This window comes from Peromyscus leucopus, chromosome 7 (genome assembly GCF_004664715.2).
Source record: "Peromyscus leucopus breed LL Stock chromosome 7, UCI_PerLeu_2.1, whole genome shotgun sequence".
Taxonomy (NCBI): domain Eukaryota; kingdom Metazoa; phylum Chordata; class Mammalia; order Rodentia; family Cricetidae; genus Peromyscus; species Peromyscus leucopus.
The window spans coordinates 10,869,883-10,886,216 of NC_051069.1; the positions used below are offsets into that span (position 1 = coordinate 10,869,883).

Below are 16,334 nucleotides of genomic sequence, written 5' to 3' on the forward strand. Positions count from 1 at the left end.
TGTGGATGCTAGACCTCTGGAAAAGCCTATGCTCTTAACCACTGAGCTGTCTCTCCAGCCCCATAATTTTATTTTCGGACATAATATTTTCTAGAAACTAAGAAATGTGTTACAGCTGAGTCTTGAGTTTCTTAAGAGTTGTTGCGTTCCTTCATCCTGATCAGTAAACTGTTTGAGGGTGACATCCTGATAGTGTGATGCTTTACCAGTAGCAGGGCTTGGGATCCCTTAAGGAGGCATGTGGCACAGGAGAGAATGTGTTGGGGGGATGGTGAGGGAGGTACGGGAGGGATGAGAGGAGATGGTCTTCCATCTGGAATTAAGTTCAAGTACTCCTGATGGCCTTCTGAAGACCTGAATAATAGGTTCAGAGAGTTACCATTGTAAACAGACCTGAGTAGACCTAAAGCCACCGCGGTCACTCATCACAGGACGGCCTTCATCATGGGTGCCGTACATTCTACCCCCTAACGTTTATGGATGCCTTGTCTCAGTTTCATTTCCTGTTGCTGTGATAGAACACCCTGACAAAAGCAACTTAAAAGAGGAAAGCTTTACTTGGGCTCAGTTTGGGGGAACAGCCTTTCACCGAGGGGGACGTCCTGGTGGCCAGGGCTTGCTAAAGAAAGGTGCATGCTGGCCCTCAGCCTGCTTTCTCCTTTTTATACAGCCCAGGACCAAAGCCCTTGTGGGTGGGTCTTCCCAACTCTCTTAACCTAATCAAGATAATCCCTCATGGGCATGCCCAGAGGCCTGTCTCCTCAGTGACTCTAGATCCTGACACCATGAACACAGCTATTTGCAAGGCTGGCTGACCAGAGAGCCCCAGGCAGCCTCCAGTTCCCACCTCCCTGTTCCCACCTCCCCAGCGTTGGAATTATAGACACACATTTACATGTGTACTGGAGATGGAATGTAGGCGCTCCGGCTTGTGTGACAAGCACACTCCCCCCAGCCTAACATTTTAGCAGCTCTAAAACTGGAATTCATTTCCAGTCAACAGCATCTCCTGATTATAATTGGCACCATTTTCTCTCTTTCGGCACGTGAAAATGAAAATGGTGACGTGCCTTCCAGCTCACAGTGTCTGAAGGTCATTGAAATGCCATCCTGGGCTCCGTGGGTATTTAGGACTGTAAGTCCTGCCTCTGCGCCCATTGTTAGCCCAGCACAGTGAGAAGCTGGTGCTGGGTTTCTGCCACCCGTATTTGTTCAAGCTAACCAGCATGAGGGCATCATAAGGACTTCAGGACAAGCTACCTGTCCTCTGGGGGACTCTCAAGCACACCTTGCCTGAGAGGTCACCTGAGGCCAAGGCGGCAGCCGTCTGGAAGCCTGAAGTAGTAAAATTAGTTAGATTAGTGCTATAAAGGATTTACTGATCTGCTTGCTTAGGAAATACTAAGTTCCACAAAGTAGGACTCAGGTAAAGGAGCATACTTCCAGCACGCCTGGAAAGCGAGTTTGACTGGTTAGAAACTGCAGCAAGAGATTCTGTACCACAACTGTTCAAAAGAACAACGCTGTTGTACTTAAAAATAATTCTGCCCGTACTTTGCTTTGGAAATCTCTCATCTGCCCAAGTGGCCAGACTGGCAGTCTCCTGTCTTTGTTTAATTGTTCAAAGTGTTACATGGGGCAGGGACCTGAAGGACATTTGAGGGTGCCGTTGTGTGTGGAAAGTATAAGTCTAAGGCCTATATTAGCTGGTAAAATGGTCTGTATGAGGCCAGTACCCCTTTGTGCGTTAGCCAGAACCAGTCATGCACTTTTATTAAAGAATCTTTTTTTTTTTAAGATTTATTTATGTATTATGTACACAGAAGAAGGCGCCAGATCTCATTACAGATGGTTGTGAGCCACTATGTGGGTGCTGGGAATTGAACTCAGGACCTCTGGAAGAACAGTTGGTGCTCTTAACCTCTGAGCCATCTCTCCAGCCCAAAAATCTTTTTCTTAATTATTCTCTAAGGCTGTGGACTGATTCCCTACTGGGAAGGCATGTAATTCTGTGACAGTGGCATTCTTTTTTTTTTTTTTTTTTTTTTTTTTGGTTTTTCGAGACAGGGTTTCTCGGTGTAGTTTTGGTACCTGTCCTGGATCTCACTCTGTAGACCAGACTGGCCTCGAACTCACAGAGATCCACCTGGCTCTGCCTCCTAAGTGCTGGGATTAAAGGTGTGCGCCACCACTGCCTGGCTTGACAGTGGCGTTCTTTAAACATCTGATTTGAGTTCCAGCTACCTTTTCCTCTCTTGTGGACTCCATAGGAAGAGCCACTCATGGTTAAAACATTACCTTCACTGCAGACTATGTTAAGTATTTCAAGATTATTATTACTAATACTATTGTTTGTTTATCTATCTATCTATCTATCTATCTATCTATCTATCTATCTATTTTGTGTGTGCGTGTGTGTAGCCAGAAGAGGGTATCAGATCCCCTGGAGCTACAGTTACAGGTGGTTGGTTGTAAGTTACCTCATGTGGGTCCTGGGATCTAAACCCAGGTCCTCTGCAACAGCAGCAAGTGAAGTATTTAAAAGCAGGTTGTAAACAGTATAACACAGCACGTGAGTGCCTGTGCGTTGCGATGCAGTTTTTGGCAGTCAGTGCTGAGCACATCTTCAACCAAGTGCAGCTTTGGAACTGTGGGGAGTGGGAAGGTGAGATCCCTTTCCTTACTCATCATAGGGGTCACAGCCAACACCTCATCATGTTAGGTTAGTAAGAGGAAAAGCACAATGAGTCTGTTTGATCAACGTTTGGTGGAGCTGAGGATGTGGCTCAGGAGATGTTTCCCCAGCACACACAGGCCCTGGCTTAGCCTTCTAGCAGCACATAAACCCGCGAGTGGTGATGCACCCTGAACAGTTTAAACAGACAGGGGACTTGGGCAGGGAGAGATTTACACAGCGAAGATGTTGGCAGAATTATTTTTAAGTCCACCTGCAATCCCAGCACCTGAGAGGTGGATGCAGGATCCAATGTACAAAGTCACGTTCAGTTTAGTCAGCAAATTCAAGGCCTTTGTTTCAAAAAGATGCTGGGGGCCGAGGAAATGGCCGGCAATGAAGTGCTTCTGTCCTCAGAACCTACACTAAGAAAGTCAGGTGTGATGTTACATGTTTGCAAATCCATCCCCAAGAAGGTGGGGTGGCAGATAGGCTGGAGAGAGATGCTGTCCGACAAAAGGGTGGATGGTACCTGAGGGACGATTTGTAAGGTCGTCTCTGGCCTTCACATGCACACACGTGTACACACACACACACACACACACACACACACACACACACACATTTTCTATGGCACGAGATACTTGAGAAATATAGACCCAAAGACCCAGTGAGAACTATGTTCATGCTCAAATTCTATGAAGAGTAGGCAGCCATTTGAAAGGTATGAAGGGACACAGAGTGTGGCCTAATCCATGGGACCATCAGTAGGAACCCCGGCCAGGCCTGTCTGCTCAGAATCTTTTTTTGTCTCTCTGTGCAGCACCTTTTTTGATGTGAGCCAGGGACTCCTGGAGTCAGAATCTGCAAAGGAGCATGAGACCATGAATTCTTTGAGTGTCACAGCTTGCTTTAGGAGAGAGATGACAGAAGACAGGGCAGGAGACGATCAGAGAGCCCTTGTTTCTGAGGCCTTCTAATCTTCAAGTACTCAACTTGATGAGGAACCGTGTTTGGGGATGCTGTTTTCTGGGGCTCTATATAATGGACAAAGGATTTGACAGTATTCTTTAGTCAAATTGTTTGAGGCAACTCAAAAAAGTGACTATTTATAAAGAAGGTGTTGTCTAGATGACACAGATGAAGACTTCAATACATTTATTTCTGTGGGAATAAATGTGGAAACTGTTTTAATTACTGTATTAGATGCAGTTGGGAGTCTATATGCATGCTAGACTGTTAATAAAGTCCCTCTAATAATGTAACTAATTGTTGATTCACTTATACTACTAGAAGTCTTTAAGATTCTGGACCCTATCATTGGGAAAACAACTCACCAGGTTGTTTTGGGCCACCTTATATGACAATATTTATTAAGTATTTTAGTGTCGTTGGTTTTTGTTTTGTTTTGTTTTGTTGTGATAAAGCACCATTACCAAAAGCTTTCAGGGGAGGAAAGGGTTAATTTTATCCCGCAGTGGCTTACAGTCCATCACCCAGGAAAATTCAGGACAGGAGCAAGAAATCAAATGGGGGGGGGGTGCAGAACCTGGAAGCAGGAGCCCATGCAGAGGCCATGGAGGGGCGCTGCTTACTGGCTTGCTCTCCATGGTTTGCTCAGCCTGCTGTCTTATGGCTCCCAGGACCACCAGCCCAGGGTGGGCACTGCTCACAGTGAGCTGGGCCCTCTCACACTGATGATCATCAGTTAAAATTAAAAAAAAAAAAAAAAATGTACCACAGGTTTGCCCACAGGCTAGGTTGGTGGAAGCATTTTCTCAATCGTGGTTCCAACTTCTGGAGAAACTCTAGCTGTGTCAAGCTGATGGAAACTCCCACACAGTGGGTAGTGAAGTCTTCAGTTGTAGCCTTTAAGGCTTGGGGTATCCCAGCTGAGGTCGTCATCTTCTAGGGGAGGGGTCATGTAAGAATGGAGCCCCCATTAAGAGATGAATGAGGTACCCAAGTTCAGGTTTTACCTCTTACTAATTTTTGGATGCCCTTAAATTTGAGTCCGGACATGAAACTTCCTGATTATGATTTTAGGACTCCTGGTTCTCATGCCTTTTTTTTTTGGTTTTTCGAGACAGGGTTTCTCTGTGTAGCTTTGCGCCTTTCCTGGGACTCACTTGGTAGCCCAGGCTGGCCTCGAACTCACAGAGATCCGCCTGGCTCTGCCTCCCGAGTGCTGGGATTAAAGGCGTGTGCCACCACCGCCCGGCTTCTCATGACTTTTCAAGGCTATTTCAGAATGAAAATTCCAGCAAGTCCTTGTGGATATATTACAACACCACACTTTTTTGGGGGAAAGTATCTCTTATATCCCAGGCTGCCCTGGAACTCTGTGTAGCCAAGCTTGAACTTTTTTGTTTGTTTTGTTTTTTAAGACACAGTTTCTCTGAGTAGTCCTGGCTGCCCTGGAGCTCACTTTGTGGACCAGGCTGGCCTCAAACTCAGAGAGATCTGCCTGCGTCTGCCTCAGGGCTGACTTTGAACTTCTCTTCCTGTCTCTACCTGCCGAGTGCTGGTGTTACCAGTGTGCACCACTATTCTTGGTTTTATGTTATGCCCAGGACCAAACCCAGAGTTTCAGGCATGCTCAGCAAGGACTCTGCCAACGGAGAAACATCGCCAGCCCTTTTGTTATTAAAAGCCATAGAAACTTCAGTAAGGTGAAGTCTTAGATGAAGCATTAATAAGCTGTATCTTTCAGCTGTGTTTGGATTTCATCTTAGAAACTGTGGTGGTTAGCTTAATTATCAACTTGACACAGCTTGAGAGTCCTAAAGGAGGGATTGTCAACATGGGTTGGCCTTTGAGAATGTTTGTGCAAGATTATCTTAATTTAATTGATGTGAGAAAATGAAGCCACGGTGGGTGACATCATTCCCTAGGCAAGGGTTCCTGAATTGCATATGAATGAAGAAAGTGAGCTGACCACAATCAAGTGAGCTCATTTCTGTTGGTGACTTCGGAGGTCATGTGACCAGACCTAAACTCTCTCAAACTCCTGCCTCTGTGACTTCCCTGCAGTGACAGACTATAGCCTGGAAATTTTAGCTAAAATAAACCCTTTGTCCCCTAGGTTGTCGTCCCCCCCCCCCCCCACTCCCCAGAGTGCTTTACCACAGCAACAGAATTAAAAGTAGAACAGAAGCCCTTTGGTTTGGTTCAGGCTTGTCTCTAGACCTCTGCACAAAGTCACAGCAGCCCAAGCGGCAATGTTGGCCATCCTGGTTTTTCTAGTGTCTGTGGAGCGAAGAGCTTGTTTTCCAGCAGATGGAACTGAAAGGATCAAGGAGTTCATTCTAGGCTCAGTGATGTCTGAAAGGCTTCAGATCGGCAGTGTGCCACAATCCCCCGCCATCAGTCCCTGGTCTTCTGCAATTGTTGACAAATAAAGATAGGCATTTTAGATGTTGGCTGACAACTAATCATAGGAAAGGCATTGTTATTTTGAGTGCTGTAAGAATACAACAGCAGAAGCCTCGCACTTTTGGAACAGGTCAGTCAAGTTCTGTCTTATCTGGGAGTTTGCCTCAGCTTGCTGAGTTGGCAGGAGTGGCCCCCTGCTTGCTGCCCAGCTACACACATCACAAACATTCTGTTTCCCATCACTCCCTGTGCTCGGGAGAAATTCAGTCTTGGTGCTTTGTGTTAAGATGTAATTCCCTTTCATTAAAGTCAATTATGTTATTTGTGTATGGTGTATGTGTTCATGTGTGTGCATGTGGAGGCCAGAGGTTGCTGCACCTCTTCCCCAATTGCATTTCTCTCTCTCTCTCTCTCTCTCTCTCTCTCTCTCTCTCTCTCTCTCTCTCTCTCTCTCTCTCTGTGTGTGTGTGTGTGTGTGTGTGTGTGTGTGTGTGTGTGTGTGTGTGATATCAGAGTGTCCGGCCAGCCACAGAGGTCCCAGGAGGAATGTGACTAGTGATCCAGGGAGGTTAGGAAAGGTCCCTGGGCCCTCAGAGGCAGGGATGGACTCCCCTATGTTGATGGGGACAAGAAGGGGGCTCCAAGGAGGCAGCAGGCTTTGGTCCAGGGATGATGGCAGAGAGAACAACTATGCTGTGGTCAGGCCCTAGCTTTGTCCTCTCTGTGCTAAAGCAGCGTTTTTTTGCTTTGTGGGCCTGTGGGAACTTTAGATGTCTGCAGTTCATATTATTTACAGTTACTAAACAGTCTTAATCCTGTGTTTGATCAACTTTATTATTTACTCCAAGTTGCTCTGTCTCCAAGAAGCTCCTTGGATTTTTGCCTGGCCTGGTTCTTTCATGTGACAGGGCTGTGGTCAGCGATCTGGAAGAGCCAATTCTTCTTTGAGCTAGAGAGCATAGTTCTTTGTCCTCTTTTAAATGTTTTATTAAAATGTGTGTAGTTTATTTATTGTGTCAGTGTGTGCTTTTGCAAGTGTGTGTGTGTAAACTCATGGGTGCCACAGGACAAGAGTAGGGGACAACCTATAGGAGATCCGTTTTGTTTTCTCTCTGGGGGGTCCTGGGGATAGAACTTGGGTCTTCAGGCATGGAGGCAAACAGCTTTACCCTCTGACCCATCTAATGCCCCCCACTGTCTCCTCATGTCCCCTGGGGTAGCACAGGCTTGCTCTGCCTACCTAGGAAAGCCTATGGTGGAGTACAGAGTGGATAGCCTCAGCTCTTCCTAGTTCAGCAGCTCTGGGGAATGCATTCTGCTGCTTGCCTTTCAGAGTGGGTGGCCTCAGGTTCTTTATAGCCCTATGGTTTCCTACCACAATCTCAGCTCATTCTGCTATAGCAAAATACCTTAGATTGGGTGGTTTATAAACAATGAAAATTTATTGCTTCCAGTTCTGGAGGCCAAGAAGTCCAAGATCAGGATGGCAGCATACCAAGACTCTTTTTCTTCACGGATGCCTCCTTCTCCTGGTGTCCTCCCAGGGCCCAGTGTCAAGAAAGCTCCCTGGGACCTCTTTTATGATAAGAGTACTAATTCCATTCAAAAGAATGAGACCCTCAAGACCCCATTACCTCCCAAAGGCCTTACTTCATACCACACAGGGGATGAAATTCTAGCATACAGATTTTGAAGGTCAAAACTTTCATATTGCGGTAATCAGCCACTGGAGGATCTGATTGCTTACCTGTTAGCATTCTCAGAGTGAGGGACGAAAGCAGTCTGAATCGCTGCTTTAAAGAAATATTTGCTTTTGTTTTGGGACAGGGTCTCAAGTAGCCCAGGTTGGCCAAGAGATGAGGATGACCTTGACCTCCTGATCCCCCTGCCTCCACCTCCCAGGGCTAGGATTGACGCAGTGCTGGGGATAGAACCCAGAACCTCATGTGTGCCAGGCAAGCCCTCTACCAATGGAGCTACATTGCCCAGCCATGGGGATCTTGGCTTTTTTGGCTATCATTCTAAAGCAAATGTCCAATAGTTAAGCCACCAGAGACCCGATCCAGTGGGAGTTAGGTGGAGTCTGCTCTGATTTCTTCCTGCTACCCTCTTTCAGGGAAGCCACCCAGATATTCCTGGTATGCTGCAAATCTGAGTAGAACCTACTGGGAGACTGGAGTGACCCCGACTGCCTCGCCCAGCCAGGTGTCAAGATGCTGAGCCGGAAGCTCCCCAGGCTGTTCCGCATAGACCAGGTGCCACAGGTATGTGCTGGGCTGCAGGGTCTGCAGGGGATCGGCCTCTGCCATTGGGGAGCTCAGGGTGCTTTTCACAGGCCTCTTCTTTTTAAGGCTGTCCTCTGACCCTCCTGCAGAAATCAGGACTCCTCGCCACACCCATGCACCAGGCTGGGAAAGGGTAGTCCTTCAATGCAACATCTGTGTGGCATCCAGAAGCACAGTCCTTAGACCTCAGCTTTGGGCTAGCCAGGGAAAGTAGTAGAGGCTGCTGGGGAGAAGGCTGGTTAGGGCCTACTGTGGTGCTTCAAAGCAGGCCATGGAGCAGTTACCTCAGTATGGCTCTGCACAGTGTTCTCTCTCTCCCTTGCTTTCCACACCTCTGTTTCATTTGAGACAATCTAGCCTCCAACTCACAATCCTCCTGCTTTGTCCTCCCATGGGCAGGGATGATAGGCTACACCATCATTCCCAGCTCCAGCCTCCACACTTGCAGGAAGGCCAGACCAGGCATGGGGTTGGCCAATGGGGAAGTGTAACAGGTCTTTCTTTGGACTGCTAGCTCCCAAGTAATGACACAGAGACTTCTTACTAATTATGAAAGCTTGGCCTTCGCGTAGGCTCATTTCTAACTAGCTCCTAATATTTAAATCAACCCGTTTATATTAATCTGCATTTTGCCACGTGGCTTGTTACCTCTCCTCAGTACAGCAGTCTGACTTCTGTGTCTGGCTGACGAATCCCCCACCTCTCAGATTCTCCTCAGAGTTCCTGTCTCTACCCTGAAGACCTGCCTATCCTCTCCTGCCTAGCTTTGGGCCATTCGGCTCTTTATTAAACCAATCAGCAATACGTCTTCACACAGTGTGATCAAATTATCCCGCAAGAGGGAAGGACTTGCTTAATAGTTTTTCTTGTCTCCTTTCTGTGGATTCCTGGGATTGGGGAGCCATCCCAACAGCTGTGGTACTCATAGATACCCTGCTTCCATACGCCCTGAGATTTTGGTTGCATGCTGTGCCAAACTTTATAGAGAAAGCGCAAGACTATACCCCTGTCTCCGTGTCAGGTTTCGTTCCTGCAGGACTGAATTAGAGTCAGTGCTATTTTGTGGTGGGACATTCCATATGGAGATGAGAGCCCCCTTCTGCTCAGCTGAGTGCCACACACTGATGTCTTGCAATATCTAACCAAGCTCAACATCACCAGCAGGACACTGAGCGGAGATACCTGACAGGCTCTAGTCTGGAGGTCTAGAGCTAGGTGATGCTAGGGAGACAGCACCGGGCAGAATCATACGCAGTACAGAGCAGCTGTGGGACGAGATGAGGAAAGCTGGAAGTTCTAAAGGAGACCCTTCAGCAGCGCCCTGGTCTCACAGGGCAGCCCACTCCCCTGGCTGCTCACACATCAGTGGTTATGACTAGTTAAGTCTTGGATTTATTCATTCATGACATTTTTATTGACTTCTTCCTGCATGCAAGATGTTTCTCTACAGGACTCAGAGGAGACTTGCAGGCAAACTCTATCCTTAGTGGGCTACTCTGAAGCTCGGGGGACTCTCAAAACACCCCTGAGTGCTTTGTAAAGCAGTTCAGGGGAGAAATGTGTCACTTCCGTCTCAAGGATCAGGATCATGGATCAGGAGAGAGACAAGAGGAGTTTCGGGCCTGGGGGATAAGGAGTGGTAAGGTGCTGCTTGTTGTGCGAGCCTGAGGACATGAGTTCAAATCCCGGAACCCAAGTAAAAACACTGGTGAAAGCTTATAAACCCAGCATGGGGAGACGGGGACAGATATGGATCCCTGGGGCTCACTGGCCAGCCAGCCTAGCCTAGTCTGCACAGGTCAATGAGTCACTCAAAAAACCAAGATGGATGGGCCCTGACGAAGAACCGCCCTGGAGATTGTGCACAGATGAACACACACACACACACACACACACACACACACACATACACACACACACTAAATGAAATAAAAAATTTCAGTGCCCCCTAGATATAATCTTGGCGCCTCATGTAGCTCCCTGGTGAAGAAAAGGATGATTTTTCAGTGACTTTTTTCAGAGTGCTCTGCTGTCTCAGGTCCCATCTCAGGTCCCATCATCTGGTGCTACAACCCAGGTTCACCGTTTTTATTACTATTTTTTTTTTTTGAGTTGTCTCTTTTCTTCCTCTGCCTTCCCACCCTTCCTGTCATTGCGTTTTAGCTGTGCCTTGTGTAAACAGCTCGTGGTTGGGGTTTTAGCTTGGCGGCACATGTCTTCTCACTACTCCGTGTGCTCCGTTAATGTTTAGAGTGATGTGTTGCAGAGGGATTTGCATCGGTTCCAACTGTCTCGTGTGAATCTCTTCTCTGCTTCTACCTTCCACTCCAGTTGCTTGGGATAAAGCGTCACAGTCTTAGTTTCTTTATTCCCTTCTCACGTTCTGTTTCCCCCTCTACTTAGAGGCATGTTTCTCTGTCTGCTGGTTTAGAGATCACTTCAACTGTTTTATGAACAACTGTCCTAGGCACAAGGGGTAGGCAAACAGGTTAAGAGTTACCCAGGATTGACTGGGAATGTAGTTCAATTGATAGAGTACTTGTTGAGCATACAAAAAACGTCCCAGGTTCAAGTCCCAGGACCATGTGGTAGAGGCAGGAGGATCAGAACCTCGCAGGCATCCTTGGCTACATAGTGAATTTGAGGTCAGCTGGGCTCCTGAGACCCTGTCTCAAATAAGGTATCTGACCTCAGATACCTCAGCGACTTGAGGGGTCAAAGATTTCTTTCCCTTCAAATGATGTAGCTGTCACTGGGAAATGGCAACTGCAAGCAGGTGGAAGATCTGTTATCTCCTAGCTGCACCATCTGGGACAGGTAGGCTCCAAGGTCACCACAGAGGGGAAAAGAGCGGACAGCATCTCCAGGAGGGTTTCCCAGAAACAAACTCTGAGATAGAAATTGGTGTGCAGGAAGTTCACTGGAGTGCCTTCTCAGAAACAGAGCCCCTGAGAAGTGAGGATGGCAGGGTGGGGGGAGGAGCCCTGGCATCAGGGGCTCTCTCCATCACACAAGCCCAAAACATGCCCATCACACAAGGGCTCTGCCATGAGCTTCGCTGTTCAGAACTGTCCGAATGAAAAAAGTAGGTCAGGGCTTTGAATCCTTGGTAGGTGGGGGTGACCCTGAGAAGGGACCCTGATGAAGGCAAGATTGTGCCCTTTGACCCAAAACAATTACCCCAAAGAGGTGAGCTGGCTGGGTTCTGAGTGTGGAAAACATCTCTCTGAATTGCATTGTTGGTTCTGCAGGTAAAGGCACCTCAGCCAAGCCTGACAATCTGAGTTCGATCCCCGGGACTCAAATGGTGAGAGGCGCACACCAATTCCTACTAGTTGTCGTACAACCTCTATATAAGCACTATACACACACACACACACACACACACACACACACACACACACACTAAAAATTATAAATGTGAAGAAAATGTACTGTAATTTCAAGGCACTGTAGCTTTGAACCATCCTGGCCTTTGAGCCTTACCTGGAAATAATCACCTGACTCCGACCTAACTTCCAGCAATTCTAAGAAACGGGGCAGCACACGGGGCAGTTGGTGACTGCTGACTTTCTGCCGTCCCTGACTTCTCGGGCCTGAAGACTTTTAACTGTTAACCGTTCTACAAATGCGTCAGTCATTGCTATGAAAGCCACATTAAAACCATGCTTCATCCTTTTGGAGGAATAGCCAGGTGTCTGTTTTGCTTTTTCCGATTTCTGTCTCAGTCTTTCTAGACTGTTCTGGAGAGCTCTTTGGCTCATCTTTCAGTTGCTAAATTCCTCCTCAGGCAGGCCTAGTCTTCAGCTTCTCCTTTCAATGTCACTGTTTTTTTGTTTTTTTTTTTGTTTCTAGAAGTTACTCTATCTAGGCCCTTTTCAAATGTTTCTGCACTTATATTTCTGTTTCATTGAACACAGTTCTTTACATTTCAGTGTCTTCTTCAAGCTCTTCTTTCTTTCTCTTTCTTTCTTTCTTTCTTTTTTCTTTTCTTTCTTTCTTTCTTTCTTTCTTTCTCGTTCTTCCTCCTCATCTTCATTTTGCCTTCTCCCTCTTCCCTCTCTTTTTTCCCTCTTTTGCTCTTTGGGTTGGGGTCTCACTGTGCAGTCCTGATGCCTCGGAACTTTCTATATAAACCAGATTAGCCTCAAGGTGATCCTCCTGCTGCTGCCTCTTTAGTGCTGGGATTGCCATCCTGCTCCACCACACCTAGCTGTGACTCCATCCTTCCGGTCCTCGATTAATTTTTTTTTTTTTTATTTTTGAGGTTTTACGTGTTTTTATTTTGTGGGTGTTTGGCCACATGCAGTGCCTATGGTGGCCAACAGAGGGCGTCAGGTCTCTTGGAACTAGAGTAATAGACTGGTCATGAGCCACTAGGTTGGAAACTGAACCTCAGTCAGCTAGAACAACCTGTGCCCTTAACCGCTGAGCCATCTCTCCAACCCCTGTGACTCTGTTTCTGACCCTGCTCTTGCTGCTGCTGTTCCTGAGTGTGCCTGTTTGAGTTAAGGTGGAGGTCCTTGAGGGAGGCTTTGTGCTTGCCTCTGGGACCTGCAAAGCCTTGAGCTTTTCCTCTTTGTAACTACATTACTTATCCACTTGAGACGTCTTGGTTCTCAGAGACAGTGTAGATTTTGACCAAAATCCCACAGACAGATTATCAGAGGGCTCTGAATCCTTGGGAGTTTGTCTTAGGGTATCACTGCTGTGAAGAGACACCATGACCACAGCAACTCTTATAAAGGGAAACATTTCATTGGGTGGGTCCCCCCCCCCCCGAGTTCAGAGGTCCAGTCCATTATTGTCATGATGGGACATGGTGGCATGCCGGTAGACATGGTGCTGGAGAAGTAGCCGAGAGTCCTACATCTTGCAGGCAACAGGAAGTGGACTGAGTATCATACTGAGTGAAGCTTGAGCATACATGAGACATCGAAAGCCCGCCTCCACAGTGACACACTTCCTCCAACAAGGCCACACCTCCTCATAGTGCCTCTCTTTAGGGGCCATATTCTTCTAAATCACCACAGAGGGATTTTGTTTGTTCTGTTTTACTTTTGTTTTTATTTTGAGATAGGGTCTTTCTATGTATCCCCAGCTGTTCTGGAACTCACTCTGTAGCCCAGGCTGGCCTCAAACTCACAGAGATCTGCCTGCTTCTGCCTCCCTAGTCACCACACCTGGCAGAGATTTTTTTTTAATCTTTAATCTTCCTTGGTTTCCAGTAACTCTATTTATCGCACTCTACCAACTGAGCTATATATACTCTTTGCCAAAAATGCTTATTTTTAACACCATTCACCAAAACTGCCTATTTTTAAGATCATTTTTAAAGTGAAATAGTTTGGCCTAACTTGGAAACAGGATTGAGATGGGCTCTTCCCCCAAACTCAGCTCCACATAGACATTTTTTTAAGCGTTGGCTAACAATATCCTATAACAAATACCAGTAGAGAACTCGAACCTGTAATTAATGTAATCTCCCACCTCGGATCAGTCAGAGAACATGTTGAGTTTTGAGTTGTTTGCTGGAGTTGGGCACACTTTGGGACTTTTGTCAAATTCTGACTTTTATTAGTTTCCTGTTACTTCCGTCACAAACTTTTCATGCATTTGGTGGCTTAAGTAAAAGAGGCCCAAGGGTCTAGCCCAGTGCACAGGGGTCTAGCCCAGCACACAGGGGTCTATTCCAGCACACAGGGGTCTAGCCAGCACACAGGGGTCTAGCCCAGCACACAGCAGCCCACCACAGGGGTCTAGCCCAGCACACAGGGGTCTAGCCCAGCACACAGGGGTCTAGCCCAGCACACAGGGGTCTAGCCCAGCACACAGGGGTCTAGCCCAGCCACCCCCCCCCACACACCGCCCCCCCCCAGCCACAGGTCTAGCCCAGCCACAGCAGCACACGGGGTCTAGCCCAGCACACAGGGGTCTACCAGCCCAGCCCGCACACAGGGGTCTAGCCCCCCCCCCCCGGGTCTAGCCCAGCACACAGGGTCTAGCCAGCACAGCAGCCAGGGGTCTAGCCCAGCACACAGGGTCTAGCCCAGCACACAGGGGTCTAGCCCAGCACACAGGGGTCTAGCCCAGCGCACAGGGGTCTAGCCCAGCACACAGGGGTCTAGCCCAGCGCACAGGGGTCTAGCCCAGCACACAGGGTCTAGCCAGCACACAGGGTCTAGCCCAGCACACAGGGTCTAGCCCAGCACACAGGGGTCTAGCCCAGCGCACAGGGGTCTAGCCCAGCACACAGGGGTCTAGCCCAGTGCACAGGGGTCTAGCCCAGCACACAGGGGTCTAGCCCAGCACACAGGGGTCTAGCCCAGCACACAGGGGTCTAGCCAGCACACAGGGAACTAGCCCAGTGCACAGGGGTCTAGTCCAGCGCACAGGGGTCTAGCCCAGATGCACAGGAGTCTAGCCCAGTGCACAGGGGTCTAGCCTAGCACACACAAGCTCCAGACTTCATCCCTATCATTGAAGAAACAAAATGACAGTGAACCAGCTATTTATCTTACAGTCCTGTGGACCACGAGTATGGCATGGATTGGTGGGCTAGAATCCCAGTGAAGGACAATGCAGGGAGAACCTGTTCCTTGCTCTTCCCAGCTTCTAGAAGTGCCCCATTCCTTGGCTCCTGACCCACTCTCTCCATCTTGAAATCCAGAAGCCTTGCATTTCTCTGACCTTCTTTCTGCCTGCAAACCTCTCACCAGACATCCCCTGGCCTCGACTTCTCCCTGGGCTGGCCTTTCATGCCCCTGTGTATTAAGTAGTGTTCTTTTCACTGTGCCTGATGCGAAACAGCCTAAAAGGAGGGAGGATTCAGCTCAGGGTTTCAGAGGTTTCAGTCTGTCGCAGCAGGGTGTGACACAGCAGCTCACATCACAGTGGCCAGGAAGCAGGGAACAGGGATACAGGAAGGACCAAGACAAGATAAAAGTTCCCACAACACACCTCCATGGATCGACTTCCTCTAATAAGGCCCAACCTCCTGCTTCTCAGCACCTCTCATAATGCTCACAGCATGCATCTACCAGGATATGCATCCACTGTCTAGGTCAGGGATCTAGTCTCTTCCCAAAGGCCCATCAGTGGACGCTGGGCCCCCAGTACATGATCCCGCGGGAGCATTTTAGACTCAAACCACAACACCCTACCTTGGTACTCATCTTGCCGCTCTTGCTTAAAGGGAATGTCCTCTTCTGAGATAAACTGGATTCTGGGCTGCGGGGTGGCAGCACAGAGGAGCGTCAGGAGCTGGGCTGTAAGAGCAGAAGCATCAGCATCTGCAGAAAGTTGCCTAGAAAGTGACCTTCCGCCAGGTGGTGGTGGCACACGCCTTTAATCCCAGAGGCAGGCAGATCTCTGTGAGTTTGAGGCCAGCCTGGGCTACCAAGTGAGTTCCAGGAAAGGCGCAAAGCTACACAGAGAAACCCTGTCTCGAAAAACAAAAACAAAAACAAACAAACAAAAAAAAAAAAAAAAAAAAAAGAAAAGAAAAGAGAAAGAAAGAAAGAAAGAAAGAAAGGAAGGAAGAAGGAAGGAAGGAAAGAAAGGAAAGAAGGAAGAAAGCGACCTCCCTCTAGGCCTGCTGGGGCCGCCATGTCATTCCAGCTCTCTAGAGGCAGAAAGCAGGAGAATCAGGAGTTCAAGGCAAGTTTCAACTATATACTGAGTTTGAGTTCAGCCTGAGATGTATGAAACAGCCTGAGATGTATTATCCTGAGATAATAAATACATAACTGAAGATTCTTATACCGGCCACCCAAGTACAGTGAGACCCTTGGGTGACCTGCCAAGAAGGGGGCTTACGAGTGATGCTGAGCAGCTTTAGAAGAAGCTCTGAGGACTAAAGCTCTGGGTACCAGAAGACCAAGATCGAGATGCGGGCAGGGCTGTTCCTCTGGGGCCTCCCTCCTGGGCTCACAGATGGCTTCCCTCACCGTGGGGTCTTCACTTTGTACACACACACCTGGAGCCTCTGTGGCAATCCA

General features: G+C 48.1%; 1 protein-coding gene across 3 annotated transcripts in view; it reads left to right on the plus strand.

Moving 5' to 3' along the window:
• Positions 1–16,334, plus strand: part of Paqr5 (progestin and adipoQ receptor family member 5) — a 73,079-nt gene that overhangs the window by 29,700 nt on the left and 27,045 nt on the right. For all 3 annotated transcript variants that reach the window (XM_028867199.2, XM_037207435.1, XM_037207433.1), the window contains exon 2: positions 8,166–8,313. In XM_028867199.2, coding sequence (XP_028723032.1) covers positions 8,263–8,313 — 51 coding nt within the window. In that variant the 5' untranslated portion in view covers positions 8,166–8,262. The remainder of the gene's footprint in view (positions 1–8,165; positions 8,314–16,334) is intronic.